Below are 17632 nucleotides of genomic sequence, written 5' to 3'. Positions count from 1 at the left end.
GGACAAATTTCTATCTATACCAGACTTCTTCCTAGTTACAGTAACAATATTTCTGGTCAGGTGATCTCTGAGGAAGCACACAGACCATCACAAAATGGTGGTTCAAGGTAAGAGATGTAAAAGAGCAATATTTACTATTCCAGTTTGGTAAGATTTTTTAATAGGCCATATGAACTATCTGTTGGTTAAGTATTCTTTCTGGGGGTATAGTAATGCTTTATGGATGATATCATTCTAACATATAATTCCTTTCCATTGCTCACAGATTTCAAAAGCTAATATTTGGAATTGTATACATGCCTCTGAGCTATGCTTAATAGTAATGTAGATAGTACAATATATGGTGAATATAGTAGAATATAATTCACATGAGCCATGAACATCTTGTAAATGATATCCTGTATAAATGGTGCCTAGTGATGTCATCAGTATAAAAAAAATAATATACAACCTGTAGAATATGAGGATATTTAGGGGCCAATTTATTAAACCTCAAATTTTTCTGGTAGAGGTTTTTAAGAGGGAAAACTTTCATGGAAAGAAAAAACCTCAAGATGTATTATCCCCCAAAGCTTCAAAAAATCTGAATCTGAAAATACTCCATCTCAAACCTGTTGAGGTCATGTAGAAATTAATGGCAGATGCCCCTGAAGTTATTTCCTGACATTGTGATCTGCACTGGATAATCTGATCAAGTCAGGGTTTTCGTCCGAAAAGGCAATAAAGTCGAGTTTTCGCAGTGACAATTCGATAAAGTCTGATTTTGGAGTGTCAATTGTATGAAACAAATTCACACTTGATTTTGTTGCAGCGTTTTTTTTGCTCCGACCGTTACAAGAAAAATGATTGATAAATTAGTTCATGAAAGGGAGTTTGGTCGGATTTGTTTTAATAAAAAAATTTGATTAATCTTGCATAGTGATGCTCAAAGGTGCCCAAAAGCAGTTTAGATAACATTATCATCCTTTAGCAACAACTCTATTTTCATTGTATATTATAATTATCATTCTGCTGTCTTAATTTTAAATTTCTGCATTTTAAAGTGATACATTTCCCCCACGGTCGGGGGCCACCATACAAACATTTTGCCCAATTAAAAGGGATCTCTTACTTGCCTGCACACTGGATTAAAACCAGGATGGGTGGGGGGAATCACTCTTGTTTACAATACTTTATTTTTAACAGAACTTTTACAACTACTCCATGTGGGGCCAAAAAGATGCAAGCGATGACCTGCACTGAGCGTCTTCAAGCTTTCTTCATGGCACCAATTGTCATCTTCCACTTGAACATTTTATTTTATTTTGGATTCCTTCTACTCTTTGCCTATGTACTCATGATTGATTTCCAACCCTATCCTTCATGGAGGGAGCATGTTATCTATTTCTGGCTCTTCTCCCTTGTTTGCGAGGAGATAAGACAGGTAAATTGTACAGCTTATGAAAATGTAATTAATGTTACATTGTTACTCATAAACTTCTGCAATACTTTAAGTAATTAAGCAATTACTAGATACTAAATATAATCAATTTATAAAAAACATATAGATAAAAATATCAAGAAAGGTGTACAAAAGACAGCAAGGAAGATTGTATCATACAGTGGGCCTGTGCAGAGACACAGTGTAGTTGTTGGCCAGTGAGTTTTCCATTTCCACTTCACCAAGGGACCACAAAGAAGTTGGTATTGGCAAACGTATGTGTGTCAAACCTCATGAATATGCGTTGCTTGATTTTCATGAATAACTGTATGGGGTGGTTACTAGTACTAAATACAGAGTGGGGTCATATAAAAGCAGAGCTCTAAGTCAGGCCACGATAAATTCCGTGAATAACTGTTCTAAGTTTATAGATGGAGCTATTCTAAGGAGATTTTGAAATATTTTTTTTATTATCATATGTGTATTTTTGTAATTCCAATTCTGCCTATTTTCAGCTGCAGACTAATTGATGGCAACTAAACAAAAGATATTGACTGTAAGGGTCCAGTTTTCTTGTTAACTTGTATTGTGTATCTTTGTTTTCAGACCCTCTTCATGCATCTTCCATTCCGACTTTCAAACTGCTGAGTAGTTTATAGGGTAATTAAGCCCTAGTAACCAGATAACACTTGCAATTGCAAACTGGCAAGTTGTAGAGCCAATAAATGTAAATATTTCAATGAGCCTCTAAAAAGAAATTACTAATTGAAAACTGACAAGTTTGTGAGTTTACAGTAAACTAACTACTTTAACTGGCTGGCATAGGGGCACAGTGCTTAGCATTGCTGATTTCATCATTGGGGCTGTTGTTTGGTAGAAAATATTTACAGAAAATGAAAATTTTGTTAGTTCTCAGATTTCTTTATAAATAGAAGAAAAATACAGGCATAACTGGATTGTGATAAAATGAACACTGATTGTGTGGATGTAATTAGATTGTTAGCTCTCTAGGCCATGGACAGATACTTTAAATCCAGCATAGCATCTTTTGTTACTTAACATTGGAGATTACAGACCATTTAACAATAATGCACAGAACCAGGAAAAGATGCATGCAAAAATACTTACTTGAAAAAAAAAAACATTTTAATAGGTAATATATGACCCAGATGGATTTGGATTTCTGAGACAGGCTTCGATATATATAAATGACTTCTGGAATAAATTAGACCTCTGTGCAATTACTATCTTCGCCGCTGGCCTAATTTGCAGGTGGGTAGTTAAACTTAGATTTGATTTCACATATAAATCATGTGCCTTTTTTCACCCTTATCCCCTTTCTTTGCATATTTCAAAATGAATGTGAGTTTTTTCAAATCGTCATTGCTTTAAATATTTATAAATCTACATGACCATTTTTCAGTGTAATTTCTGTAATTTTGCTTTACTATAACACGCCCTATTTTAAAATATAAAGTCTGTATATATATATATATATATATATATATATATATATATATATATATATATATATATATATATATATAATATAAAATCAGAAACATTTTAAGACATTATACTCATTTTAGATTTAGCTTTAATTAAACTTACTTATTTTTCCATAGATTTAAGAGAGATAATATGATAGTAATTTTGATACCCCGAGCCAGTGATCCTGTTAGCAGAAAACTGCACCAGCCCTGGTTACTTGTGAGTAAACACCACAGAGCAATCATCTTCTTCTACTTCTTCTTTCTTCAGTGCCCCTTGGCCAAATCATATACAATAGAGTGAGAAAGTTGACTTTTTTTTCTTAAAGTTCAGTTTACCGTTTGACTGAGCACATGCACCTGTGTGAAGAAAGTTTGCTCCATATTGCTTGCTGTGAAGTACCCTGGGCATGTGCCATTTTTAGTGCACATGAGCACCAGCCCGGGGTATTGGGTAAGTGATTATAATCACTGGGAGGTGCCTAACATTTGGCACACCCTGGTGATTGAACTTTTCGTTCTCCTATAAGCATTTAGATGTCAACATTATCCACCCCTGAAAATACATTTTGGAGTAACCTATGTTCAGGGTCAGACTGGACCTTTGGGGGCCCCCGCGGTGCGTGTGTCACAAATGCGTATGCACATATGCATGCCGCCCTGCTGGCCAGCAATTTTTTTTTTTTTTTAATGGACCAACAAAATGGGACCCAGTCTGACCTTGCGTGGCAGCAACTGGGGGCCGAAAGGGAGTATAGGAAGCAGAAATACTAGCAGGTCTTGGCCGGCCGGACCCACAAGGACCAGGGCCCACCGGGTTTTTTCCCGGTGTCCCGCTGGCCCAGTCCGACGCTATGTTTTTTATTGTGTTTCCTTTATTTTCTATCCTTTTCTTGTTTAGGTCAGTGCCAGCTACGTTCTATCCTGGAAGAATCATCCTGTCATTAGACTTTGTTATTTTCTGCTTACGCCTCATGCATATTTTTACCATCAGCAAAACACTTGGGCCAAAAATTATAATTGTGAAGAGGATGGTAAGAATTATTTGTTATTATTATGATTATGTTTTAATCAATTAAACTCTTACTGTATTTTGTGGATTAACACATCATTTCTGTCAGGTTTTAACATTTGTGTTATAATTCAGTTTAGTGTAACAAAATACTTAACTGTATGCTTTATGTTCTGCTTTTTATTATCTGTAATATTAGAAGGAATAAAATTATCTTTTTGTATGAAGGAAAGCATAGCTAATAACTGTAAAGTGACAGATGTTGTCTAGTACCATTTTATATAACTGGGTCCTGCACTTTATGCCCCCCCTACGTTGGCATTAGCCTCTTGTACTGCCTCCACCTGGAACGTAGTGTCATTTTAGTTTGCAAAATAAAACTACAATTTCTCAGTCTATAACTATTGGCTGTCTGTGATACTTGTTTTCTAATTTGCTCAAATTACTTCATCTATTGGTTATGTTATTCATGTTTCTGTTTATTTTCATTATTTCCAGATGAAAGATGTCTTCTTTTTTCTGTTCCTTCTGGCTGTGTGGGTTGTATCTTTTGGAGTGGCTAAACAAGCAATTTTGATCCACAATGAGGTCAGAGTGGACTGGATATTTCGTGGAGTTGTGTACCATTCGTACATGACATTATTTGGGCAGATACCTTCCTATATAGATGGTATGACATTAATTTGCTGTCTATACTGAGAAATTTAGAAATATTTTTGTATTGGCCCAAAATGAAAATGAAAATATCTAAAGCTTGCCAAGCATGTAGCAATACTATTGCACAAAAGTATATTGGTATGTGTATGATGGCCTGGAAAACTAAAGAATTCCTAAAACCTTATTTGGTACTTTATTTGGTAAATTGTACTTATTTAAGGATTTGTGTGTCACATTTGGTGTAGTATATCTGTTGTACCATCTCTCATTTTTTGTGAGTTACAGAGTATGCAGACTACTAGTATGTTTGTTTGTATGTGTGCAGCCATACTTATGTATTTACAACATTACCATAAATAGGTTTTGGAGCTTTACTACTATATACATTTGTTCCTTACTACAAATATACATTTATATAAAACTTAACATAAACATAAATGCTTTAATCTTTTTTATTTTTCTCCAAGGTGTAAACTACAGTCCAGACCAGTGTACCATTAATGGAACTGACCCAAATAAGCAGAAATGTCCAGAAACGAATGATGACAATAACCAGACAGCCTTTCCTCAGTGGTTAACAGTGATATTGCTTTGTCTCTACTTGTTATTTACCAACATCCTACTTTTAAATCTCCTGATTGCCATGTTTAAGTAAGTGATGTCTAATTAGAAAAGATAATATGGGGTTTATATTTGATAAACAAGTATAATAGATTTTGAATTAAAAAATGTTAATAAGAAGCTTTTGAATACTATGGGGCAGATTCACTAACTTCGAGTGAAGGATTCAAATGAAAAAAATTCGAATTTCGAAGTATTTTTTGGGTACTTCGACCATCGAATTGGTTAAATTCGTTCGAATTCGAACGAAATCGAACGATTCGAAGTAAAAATCGTTCGACTATTCGACCATTCAATAGTCGAAGTACTTTCCCTTTAAAAAAAACTTCGACCCCCTACTTCGGCAGATAAAACCTACCGAAGTCAATGTTAGCCTATGGGGAAGGTCCTTCGATCTTCGATCGTTGGATTAAAAATCCTTCGATCAATCGATCGCATGATTTGCGCAAAATCGTTCGACTTCGATATTCGAAGTCGGACGATTTTAGGTCCCAGTCGAATATCGAGGGTTAATTAACCCTCGATATTCGACTCTTGATGAATCGGCCCCCAAATGTTGGAACAATACATACTTTCTTAAAGCACAGCCGAAAACACCAATAACAACAGTAGTTTTTAAAATAAATCATGGTTTCATAAATACAGTATGAGAATCTGATTTTCTGTTGCTTATATGCTCACTATAATTTTTTAATAGTGTTGCTGGAGTGGATTACCATTTGCTAAGGCTCAGCTAGACAATAGAATAATCACATATGTAAACCTAATCAGATGAGATCTGGTTAAAAAAAATACTTTTGTTGTCTAGCTACACATTTCAAGAAGTCCAGGAACACACTGATCAAATCTGGAAGTTCCAACGACATGATTTAATAGAGGAGTACCATGGGCGGCCTCCTGCACCACCACCTTTCATACTCTGCAGTCACATGTATCTATTTATTAAACAAGTCATTCTCCATGAACCAGCTGGAAGACAGAAGCAACTAAGTAAGATCTGAGTCTTTTGTTCCTTGTGTATGTAAAACTATATGTATATCTTTATAGAAGTATATTTTGCTTAGAATAGGGATTCTAAACATCACCCTTTTATTTAATAAAGTGCCTTGACCAATCACATCATGGCAAGTGTTTACAACCTCTATATATATATATATATATATATATATATATATATATATATATATATATATATATATATATATATATATATATATATATATATATATATATATATATATATATATATATATATAAAATATCTATTATCAGATAAGATATATACTGCAAATATACAGTATATATAGTATAATTGCTCACTACTGCCCACAGGACATCAACTTTTAATTTAATAAAGTGCCTTAACCAAGCACATCATGGCAAGTGTTTAATAGTAATATTCTGATTTCAAGCATTAAAGTAGGAAAAATAACAAAATAATGTCAATGTTCTGGTCATTAATTGGCAGACAATAATTATATAAATATTATGCCCTGGAAATAGTAGTGACAGTCACCCACAAAAGTTTGTTTCATATGATTGTATCGGCGACTGTTTGACCAGCTTTAGAGGAAGCCGCACAGGTTAGGACTTCATTTTAGCTCACAATCAAACAATGTAAACTATACATGAAGAAAACTGAGAACACCTACATAAAGGCCTGGCTTTTCTTATCCACCATGGATTGTACACATATTACATCTTCGAATTAATTATTTACCATCTCATATACAGTCTTCCTGCAAGAATTTCAGGAATCAGCTATTTTTATTCCAGTGCTTAATGTAGACCATAACAATACCCCTTCCACAAGGAATGAATGCTGAAGGATGTGATTTTGCACCACTTAGTGCTCCTTCACTGCTGCTGACAAGTTATTTATGGCTGATTATCTCATAGAGACAACATTGGTGACATTATTTACATTTATACCAGTTCAAAGAGATGTCAATAAAGCAAAGTTACCTCCGTTGGAGGGTGATTGCTATACAACAAGCAGACTTTCATTTTTAAATGTCTGAATAGGGATGTCGCGGACTGTTCGCCGGCGAACTTGTTCGCGCGAACATCGACTGTTCGCGCTCGCCGAATGTTCGCGAACGTCGCAAGACGTTCGCCATTTTGGGTTCGCCTTAGCTGGCGCTTTTTTTTTACCTCTCACCCCAGACCAGCAGATACATGGCAGCCAATCAGGAAGCTCTCCCTCCTGGACCACCCCCACACCCCCTGGACCACTCCCCTTCCATATATAAACTGAAGCCCTGCAGCGTTTTTTCATTCTGCCTGTGTGTGCTTGGAAGAGCTAGTGTAGGGAGAGAGCTGTTAGTGATTTGAGGGACAGTTGATAGTAAGTTTGCTGGCTAGTAATCTACTTGATACTGCTCTGTATTGGAGGGACAGAACTCTGCAGGGATTTGAGGGACATTTTAGGTTAGGTAGCTTTGCTGGCTAGTAATCTACCTTCTACTGCAGTGCTCTGTATGTAGCTGCCTGCTGTGGGCACTGATCTCATCTGCTGACTGCTGTAATAACCCAATAGTCCTTGTAAGGACTGCTTTTATTTTCTTTTTTGTTTTTTTACTTTGCTACTATAAGAGCCCAGTGCTATTAGTCTAGCTGTGTTGGGGAGTGGGACTGGTGTGCTGCTCCTCCTAGTAGTTCACCACTACCAGCACCAACCAGAGTCAAAATTGTTAAAAAAAGTATCTTATTTGCACCTGTTAGCTGTTCTGAGCTCTCTGCCAAAAGCTAATTAAGTTAGAAACTGTTTTTTTTCTGGCTGTTCAGTGCAGAGAAAAGAGGGACTTTCCAGTACAAAAGAGGGACAGGGGGTTGAGTGGTCAAAAGAGGGACAGTTGGGAGGTATGCAAGTGCCACCTAGCTGTGTGAGCTTTTTCACATTCTGTCTAAATAACAATAATAATTCCGTGTCCGTAAACATCACCTGAGTGATGTTTTTACAGCAGCAATAATATATTCCGTACCCACTACTGTATACGTTGCCCTTGCAGGCATTGTTTGCCCAGTCTTTAACCAAGTGCCACCTAGCTGTGTGAGCTTTTTCACATTCCGTGTCCAGAAACATCACCTGAGTGAGGTAGTGTGATTTCTGCCCTTTACAGCACAAAACGCAGCGCTGTGTCAACAATGTATTTTTCAGAAACATTTTTGCCCTTGATCCCCCTCTGGCATGCCACTGTCCAGGTCGTTGCACCCTTTAAACAACTTTAAAATCATTTTTCTGGCCAGAAATGTCTTTTTTAGCTTTTAAAATTCGCCTTCCCATTGAAGTCTATGGGGTTTGCGACGTTCGCGAACCGTTCGCATTTTTGACGCAAGTTCGCGAATATGTTCGCGAACTTTTTTTCCGACGTTCGCTACATCCCTATGTCTGAACAGTGATTTTTTTTTAAATAGCTTTGGCATGAGACTTGGCTTATGTAACTTCAACTCTAGACTAGCCCCAATAATGAAAAGAAAATATTGTTTAATGAAGATAATTGTGGATATATAAGTAACATTAGATGAGTTATGTCTAAATCAGTTATATTAGGGACTACTGTGCTTTTAAAAGACTCTCTACTCCACATATGTTTATCATAAGCATTTTTATATTATGTTTAGGGTCATTTACCAAGTCAAAGGCAGGGTGCAAATGCAAAGTACAAAAACTGGGCTCAGTGCACTTTGCAACCTGAAGGCCTCTGCACCCTGTTTTGGACCACAGAGGCCTCCTTTTCTCTCCAATAAATACAGTGCTGCCTGTGTATGGCATACCTTCATTCGTGAGGGATGAGATGAAGCAATAAGCCACCCCCAATACTCATCCCCTATCTGGCTCACAGGCCATGCTGCATTCAGGCCACAGTGCAAGATGCAGAGCACAGCCAGCCGCAAATGTCAAACTGCAATTGTCTTTGGAGTTTCTGTGTTTCTGGTTGCTGTGGCCATCTTGGTAATGTGCCATTGTGATAGCTTGTTTCTGGAAATTTCTTCATGTTGTGATGCAAGTGTATGTTTGAATTAGTGTCATTACATGAGGTTGATGTTATCATGCATTTTATTTCCTGTGCATGCACGTATTGTAATGTAGCCTAAAAGATTGCCACATGGCTTTCTGGTCAGCTGACCCAATAAAGTACAAGTTTACAAGATATGTGTTTTCAGAAAGCCATAAGGAACGTTAAAGGAGAACTATAACTATAAAATGAAAATTTAATATAAGCTTCAGCATACTGAAATACGTTTTCTAAATATAATCATTTCTGAAATAAGTTTATCTTCACTATCCCTCTGTCAGCATTTGTTTCTTTTCATTCTCTCTTCATGCAGGAGTTTGGTGTCAGATTTTCATTGACGGTTAGATCCAATGTATCTTATAGGGGGGGGCTCTTTTTGACTATCGCTTTATTAAAATCACCAGACATCATGTCTCTCTACATGCAGAATTTATGCAAAAGGCAGTTATTTTGTTAGATTTTGTTTATACTGGAATCAGTTATTTGAGTGAGCTCTAATTCATCTGCTAGGAAAGGAAGCCCCTCCCCCCATAAGATACATTGGATTTAATGGTCAATGAATATCTCATACCCAACTCCTGCAAGAAGACTGAAGAGAAACAGATTCTGAGAGAGGGAAAGTGAAGATGAACTTGATTATTTCAGAAACAATGCAGAATATTTAATTGATTGTAGTTCCTTATTTCAGTACGATGGAGCTTATATTAAATTTTCATTTTAGTGATAGTTCCCCTTTAAAAAGAACTACCTAGACGTAGATAAATAAGGACAATGACTGTGCCAGCAGACTCAGAGACTCAAGAATCAGGTTTGGTTCTTCAAGTACAGACAAATTTTCGCATGACTGCGGAGCCATATGTTGTCTCCCAAAAAGTTCTATGAGCATGTGCAGAACAACTAGCCGTGTATACACACTCATATTTAATGAATGTCTAAGTCAAACTGTGGTTCCTCACTGTTTTAAACACTCCACAATAGTTCTGGCCCCCCAAAAGGCAAAGGGAGAGTCTAAATGACTTCAGATCAATGGCTTTAACATCAGTTGAAATTAAGTGATTTACTGTAGGCTTCTTACACACAGGCATTTTTTACCTGCATTTCCTTGTGGTGGATCTTTCATGTATTCTGCCCATACCCCAGCGAGTACAAGCTATTTGAATAACTTGGGCTGTGTATATGTGGCCTGTGATTCTTTCTGTGTTCAATGGCAAAATGAATGAAAGATCCACCACAGGGGGACACAATTAAAAATTGCTTGCGTGTAAAGACCCTTTAAAAAGCTAATTCTAAAATTCATCAACTCTATACTCCTATCTGATTAGAGCCGTTTGGGTTATCTTACAGGAAATGAGTTATGTAATTTGGTAATACCAGTAACTAGAAATGTGGCATTTTCATCAGAATACTGTCTCTTCCTAATATACCTCCCTACACACTGGAGAATTATTGGGGGAAGCTGCCATTCAAAATAACAGTATATATTAGTATACATCTTAATATCTTTTGCATGTTGACCTTTTAAAATTTACTTCTAACATGACAGAAGAAAAGTTAGAAAAGAATGAAGAAACTGCACTTATTTCTTGGGAAACATATCTTAAGGAAAATTATCTACAGAACCACCAGCACCTTCAGAAGCAAAGCACAGACCAGAGGATTAAGGACACATCTGAAAAGTAATATCAACATCTATAAACATTTTTCAGCGCACATTTTTGGCAATCATATAGTATATTGTCACACCAGTGCTTACTTGTAGCAAACTTGGTGGCGTTTCATTTAGCCATTATCCCACTGATAACACAATTAACACATTAATAATCCCTTGTTACTTTTACCCTTATTTAGAGTTACTTCAGTGTTAGAGATGTTGGAACTGGAACAGGCAAAAAGAACTGGGTTGATGGAGAACAAGCTGCTTTTCTTGGAAGAACAGGTTAAGTGCCATGTAATGCATTGTGTGTACAGTATGTGTCATTTTTGTTAAAAAATTCTACAGGATTACTATAAAACTATTTTTTTTTCTGTATTTCAGTTTAGAAATAAATAAATAAATGGCATGAATAATAAATTGCTGGTCATATGATTGACATGACAAAAATGTATGAACTCTGCACAGTTATAAACACAGTACTCTGTAATATGTATTTGTGGTAAGAAAATAAACACAGGTGCAATGTGCTTGGAGAAAAAAAAAACACACGAAAAATGCCTCATTTGTGGCAGAGCAAAAAAGGGCACACATAAATGACAAATTCACACCCTGCTTACTCGCAGCACCCATGAAGTCAGTGCTGTATATATATATATTTATCAAGGGCAGAAAAGGGTGGTATGTGGACATTCCCAGAATGCCCCCAAGCTTGTCTCTCATTCAGAGATAAGATTTTTTACTGAGCTCCTACCTGTGGCTTGTGCACGTCATTGTGACCACAGTAGTGAACTTTTCACCAAATTCAGTGTAAAAACAGTGTTAAAAACCCTTGATACATATTCTCTGTTAAGAAATAAGGGATTATATGTTTTTTTCCCCAAAATGAAACATTTTCCCAAGAATTTTATTGTAATAGCAGGCCCTTGCAAAACAGAACATTCCACAACTTGATGTTAAATTATACACAATTTGTGTTTGAATTCGGTGTGTTTGCAAATAGCTTAATTTTGAGTGCAGAGGTGCCCAAAATGCCACAAATGTTGCGTGCAATGTACTAGTTGCATTACTATATGCAAGTTGCATGTGTAGGCGCAGCACTCAAATGAAGCCCTGTAATCATCAGCTCCTCAAGACAGCTTTTAATTGTAGGGCTCCTTTGCATGCACATGCCCTGTAGCTTGCAGCTTGCATCTTTTTTGGGAAAGTGCAGGTAACCATCATTTAAAAAAAATGCACAAACATAGACGGTATATTGATGTTGTGCATTAATCTTTGTGCTTTGCACTTGTGCATGTAATTGCAGATGAGCACAAGATGTTACTAGTTAATCACTATCATTTAGCTGAATGTTTTTATTGTATTTTAATATCCAATATATAATAGAAATCAAGACAGCCATGGAATGCTAAACATATTTTTAATACAGGTACTAAGGTCTGCTAAAGCTTTGAACTGGATTGTTAACACATTGCTGGAAAATGGATTTGGCGCGAAGGAGTCTGCCCCTGTCATTGGTATGGAACATATAATTATATATATATGGAACTTTATATTAATGGCTTTAGTCTTTGTTTTTTATGCTGTAGGATAAATTAAACCCCCCTAATTTTTAGGCAATAATGTATACTATATGGTGCTGGTTTTAATATTGGACAACAATTTTAATTATCTTAAAGGAAAACTGTACTCCCAAACCACTTAAGCAACAGTTTAAATCATCAAGTGGCATATTAAAGAATCTTACCAAACTGGTATATTTACGTAAATCTTGCCCTTTTACATCTCTTTCCTCCAGATGGGCAGGGCTAGTAGGGTTTTTGCAGAAATGTTCAATACAGTAATCAAAAACACAACTTTTTACATTCCTTCTGTATCTAATGAACTAGTACATTCTGTTTTTTACATAAAATGTTTTTTAAAACTGAATGAAGGGAGGTAGTTGCCGAAACTGCAAACGAAATTGCATTTTACTCATATCTCATCACCTGTATTTTCACACTGTTTTTTTAAAAATTTCAATTGCATTTGTGATGAGTAGGAACATTTAAGTGTTTTTCCACCCTTTTTACTAAGAAGCAATCTCTTTAGTCCCCATAAGAAATAAAGCTTTTACCTGATCTGGAGCAGAAAATGTTCATAAACATTTTTGTTTTTTGTATCCATAATAATTATTTTAAATTGAAAGAGATGTGGAAAAAAATAGTACACTGAAAAAAAATGTTTATGAACAGCAGAAATTGTACTGTTTGTAAAATATAGAAGGCTGGTAATGCTTTGTTTCTGAGGTGTGGAAGATTAATATTTAGGGAAAGAAATGCTAAAACTATTCTGTTGGTTACACGTTCAGTTTAGGATCAACATAATAAAGTAATCTGGTTGAGTTATTTTTTGTCAGTTATTGTGAAAAGGTGCTGTCTTGTGCAGAGCAACTTTGCATATCCTATAAACATTATATATCAAACTGTCTTGTGTTAACTAAGGCACTAATTTATTTTCAGTATCCAGTAAATTTGATGAAACTGATTTAAGGGATACCGAGGACTCTGTTAAAATAGAAAGCCATGTCAATGCACGGGATATTTGGTATCCTAATTCTAACATCACTCGATTTCCTGTTCCTGATGAAAAGGTTCCATGGGAGGTGAGAACATCTTGAATGACAATTAATATGTTTTATTGGTATCAACGCTGTGGGTATGATGTTTGAAAGTGGAGATAGAAACATTTGCTGCAAGGTTATTAATCCATATTAAGAGAAAAAAAGCAAAAGTTAATTGATTATCTGAGGCATTGCTACAAAATTCACATTATGGGGCACATTTACTAATGGTTGAATATCGAGGGTTAATTAACCCTCGATATTTGACCCTCGAAGTCGAAAGGATTTAGTGCAATTTGTTCAATCAAACTATTGAAGGAATAATCTTCGATCGAACGATTAAATCCTTCGACTCGAACGATTCGATGGATTTTAATCCATCGATCAAACTATTTTCCTTCAATCCTAAATTGGCTAGAAAGCCTATGGGGACCTTCCCCAAAGGCTAACATTGATGCTCGGTAGGTTTTAGGTGGCGAAGTAGGTGGTCGAAGTTTTTTATTCTAATCCTTCACTCGAGCTAAGTAAATGTGCCCCCAAATGTTGTAAAAAATGTAAATGTAGCAGTCACGTGAAAAAGTAAGTACATCTCAAATAAAATTTTTACTTTTTTGAAATATGTGAACACATTAATATTTGACCTTTATCTTTATTTAAACAGTATATAGAGATAAAGGAGAATATTTTCAATAATTTATTTCACAAAAAAATAATAGATATAAAATTTCCTTTTGTGTAAAAGTTAAGTGCACCCTTGGCTCTAACACCTGCACTTATTCGACAAAGCATCAAGTAGACATTTCTAATAACTGTCTACCAGTCTTTGACATTGGCTGGGAGATTTTTTTTTCCCCAGCTCTTATATTTTTCAGGTAGTAAAATGTTTGAAGGGTTTCTTGCACGCACAGCCCATTTCAAAGCCACCCATAGCATTTTGATGCTATTAGATCTGGGCTGTGAATTGCCCAATTCAATTCCATTCATTTTTTAGCAATTCCCTGGTGGGATAACTGAAGGGTTAGAACCTGTTGTTCCAAAAGTTGTGGTCTTTGCACAGGTGTTATGGACAAACTTTAGGCTTGCAAACGTTTCCTTCCTTCTGACCTACCTCCAATGTAGGTCTTATTTCTGCAGCCTCTTACAGTATGCACATGTACTTTGGCATCAGTAGTGGGAAGAGTTATCAGTAAGTCCCATGATTAAATTCTAGGGTTCTTAGATACTTCTTTTAGCATCATGTGTTCTGCTCTCAGACTGAACTTGCTGGAAAATCCTGGTCTGGGCTAGTTGGCAATTATTTGAAATCATCTACACTTGTTGATGATCTTTCAGAGAGTGGAACTAAATTAATAGAGGTCTCTGAAGCCTGTAAAAATAATATTATAAATGCCTATAAGTAGGAAGGGATGTCCAACAGTTGGGCATCTATAAGCTTATTTTTACAGGCCTCAGAGACCTCTATTAATTTAGTTTTCCTTAATGGTGCATGATATTTGCTTCATTATTATCATCTTTATCTGTCAATATTGTTGAAATGAAGATTACATGTATGTCATTTTAATATGTTGAAAAAGTTGAAAATTGCCATGGTATATACTTATACGAGAGGAATGGAGCCTTGATGGTGGTAAGAAGGCAGGACCTGAATAGGCTAAGGGCAAAGTTTGGCAATGGTGGAGAAAGGTAGATGGAAGCATTTCATAGTAGGATGTGAGGTAGAAGAAAGGATCAGCAATAAGATTTGGCAAGAACCCCCCTTCTACCTTGCATAGTGAGAAACAGCATCTCACCCACCTGCCCCTGGGTTAGGCTCATGGGATAAGAAAGTCAAACAGCATTCTTCTCTAGTCACAGTTGGTGAAGAAATGCTTGCTAGAGGTATGGGCTAGGAGTATGAGCTAGGTCCCAGTATTTTGGCACAGCTGTGCCAGTGGTGGGTGTTTAGCTCTGTTAATTTTACATCAGTAAGCAGTGAGTGAAACTTTCAATGTTATTGTTTAGCTTGCGCTTTATGATATATTAATGGTGTATGTTTGTTACTTTTATCTTTGTCTGATGATAAAAGCTGTGGTCATTTACATTCCAAACTTGGATGTTCTTACTGTCTCCAACAATAAGATATAAAGGGAAGGTGGTAGGGGTTGGTTTACAGGAATTAATGGTTGGAAGCTGACCTTCTTGATGCTGCACAGTCATGTATACTCAAATTCCACTTTTGTGCATTGTACCCAGTGTTTATAATTGAATACCTGTTTTGCATTATGTAGTATTACAATAGAATAAATGCAGTATCCTTATTACATACCAACATTTCACTTTTGTATTTTATTATTTTCTTTCTTTTAGGTGAACTATAAGATTTATGATCCTCCTTTTTACACTGCTCTAAGAAAAGATAAAAAGTATTATGACCCTATCAATGAGTAAGTCACACGTTTTTGAAAATAATTGCATAATTACAGTGACTAAAAACAATATATAGATATGTTTATATAAATTCTGCTTTTTCTAGTTCCTTGGAGACCCTTTCAAAAATCAATTACAATACTATGGATGGAAACATTAACCGTCAAAGCTTTTGCGCACCTTATGAGGTTATAGATGGACTGCCTCTGTAAGTGTTTGAATAATGGGGCTAATATACAGTATGGTGTAAGCCTGTTTGGGGGAATTTAGTAAAAGTTATTCATAGGAACATTTGTGCAATGTGGACAAAGTTTCCTCCATGCAAACAATTTTTTATAGTAAACTGATTTCTGCCACTGGAGGCGTGGGTTGACACTATTTGGTCCAGAAAATGTTCCTATTTAGTGATAGCTATTTTGCCTTCACTGGGAAGGAGCTCCCGATGCGGACACATAATGAGTCTACTGGTTCACTGATTATGTGCATGTGTGTGATGCAACTGTAATATATAAATACGTTCTGCACACACTCAATGTTTTACAGTCGGGGAGCTTACCCCATTTATTACATCACCAAAAGTATTAAGCCTGGTCAACGGTTAACTAGCACCACCGGTACAGTGTAATTGAAACATAGGGGTGCGGTAGACCAATAATAAGCAAGCTAGGACATCCCTCATATTCACATGCTTCAAATCCAAATGGCTGTCTGCACCCAGAGCTCCCCCAATGCAGGAGGCATAGTAACAACAATAAATAATATTGTTTGTTGTTCATTATATATTAGCCCTTACCTCCAGTAATTCAAACAATTTTTCTATGACTGGTGTCCTTTAATATAAACATATTCTATGAACTATGAGACTTTAAAGGTGTTTATTAATTTTACAAACAATATAAAGTAGGTATAAGTGAGACACAATAGGTAAAAGTATGTGCCAGTATAAGATATAACTTCATGTGGGAGAAATAGCTGCATGGCTGTTAATAATGAAATGAAACATATATTTGAACAATGTTTAAAAGGATCAGCAAATGGTGATGTCAGAAGGCTAGTGTGTTCATAGTGGGAACTAAAGACCTTTATGTGGGAGCTGGTAGGACTTAGCAGGTTAGTATGTAGGCATGGTGGAAGGGCGACTTTTGGGGTAACATTAAGAGGCACATTTCGAATTCATGTGAGTTTTTTTTTAACTCCCGTAAACTCCCATGAACTCGAAATTTGACCAATCGAAATTTATCATTAAAATTAAATCTTTATAGTCGGTTGAATAGGACACAAAAACTCAAATCTAATTCTATTTGAGTTGTTTAAAAACTCAATTCAAGTTTTTTTCTCTAAAAAAAACCCCCTCAAATGTAGGAAAGCTGCACACATCACCAAATTGATGCCTGGACCTCTCCCATTGGCTTATAAAAATTTGAATACGAAATTTGAATTTGAAATTCAACCGTTGATAAATCTGACTACTAAACATCTTCAAGGTAGCGGAATTTGTGATAATGTGTGGTAATTAATTCCATTGTTATGGAGCTGCCCTGGTTAAGTTTGGAGAGAAAGCTAAGATGGTGTTGAAGGGAATCTTATACTCTATGTTTAGTAAGGAGCAGCTCAAACAAAAAATAAAATAAAAACATTGTGAAGTTGTTGCTGTTTCCCTAATGCGCAGTGTTTTTAAAACTTCTTACTGAAAAAAACTGCTAGTTTGCAAAAAAGAACTAAAATCCACCTTCAAACTGATTTTAAAGTGTTGC

General features: G+C 36.0%; 1 protein-coding gene across 4 annotated transcripts in view; it reads left to right on the top strand.

The window, feature by feature from the left end:
- The window catches only part of trpm2.L (transient receptor potential cation channel, subfamily M, member 2 L homeolog), a 54071-nt gene that overhangs the window by 27772 nt on the left and 8667 nt on the right, over positions 1-17632 (top strand). For all 4 annotated transcript variants that reach the window (XM_018236213.2, XM_041576759.1, XM_041576760.1 and 1 more), the window contains 12 exons: positions 1186-1423; positions 2574-2692; positions 3812-3944; positions 4421-4592; positions 5047-5230; positions 6009-6190; positions 10763-10895; positions 11068-11155; positions 12300-12387; positions 13372-13514; positions 15819-15895; positions 15985-16086. In XM_018236213.2, coding sequence (XP_018091702.2) covers positions 1186-1423; positions 2574-2692; positions 3812-3944; positions 4421-4592; positions 5047-5230; positions 6009-6190; positions 10763-10895; positions 11068-11155; positions 12300-12387; positions 13372-13514; positions 15819-15895; positions 15985-16086 — 1659 coding nt within the window. The remainder of the gene's footprint in view (positions 1-1185; positions 1424-2573; positions 2693-3811; positions 3945-4420; positions 4593-5046; positions 5231-6008; positions 6191-10762; positions 10896-11067; positions 11156-12299; positions 12388-13371; positions 13515-15818; positions 15896-15984; positions 16087-17632) is intronic.

The sequence above is a fragment of the Xenopus laevis genome, chromosome 9_10L, assembly GCF_017654675.1.
Source record: "Xenopus laevis strain J_2021 chromosome 9_10L, Xenopus_laevis_v10.1, whole genome shotgun sequence".
Lineage (NCBI taxonomy): Eukaryota > Metazoa > Chordata > Amphibia > Anura > Pipidae > Xenopus > Xenopus laevis.
This window is presented reverse-complemented; position numbering and strand designations above follow the sequence as displayed.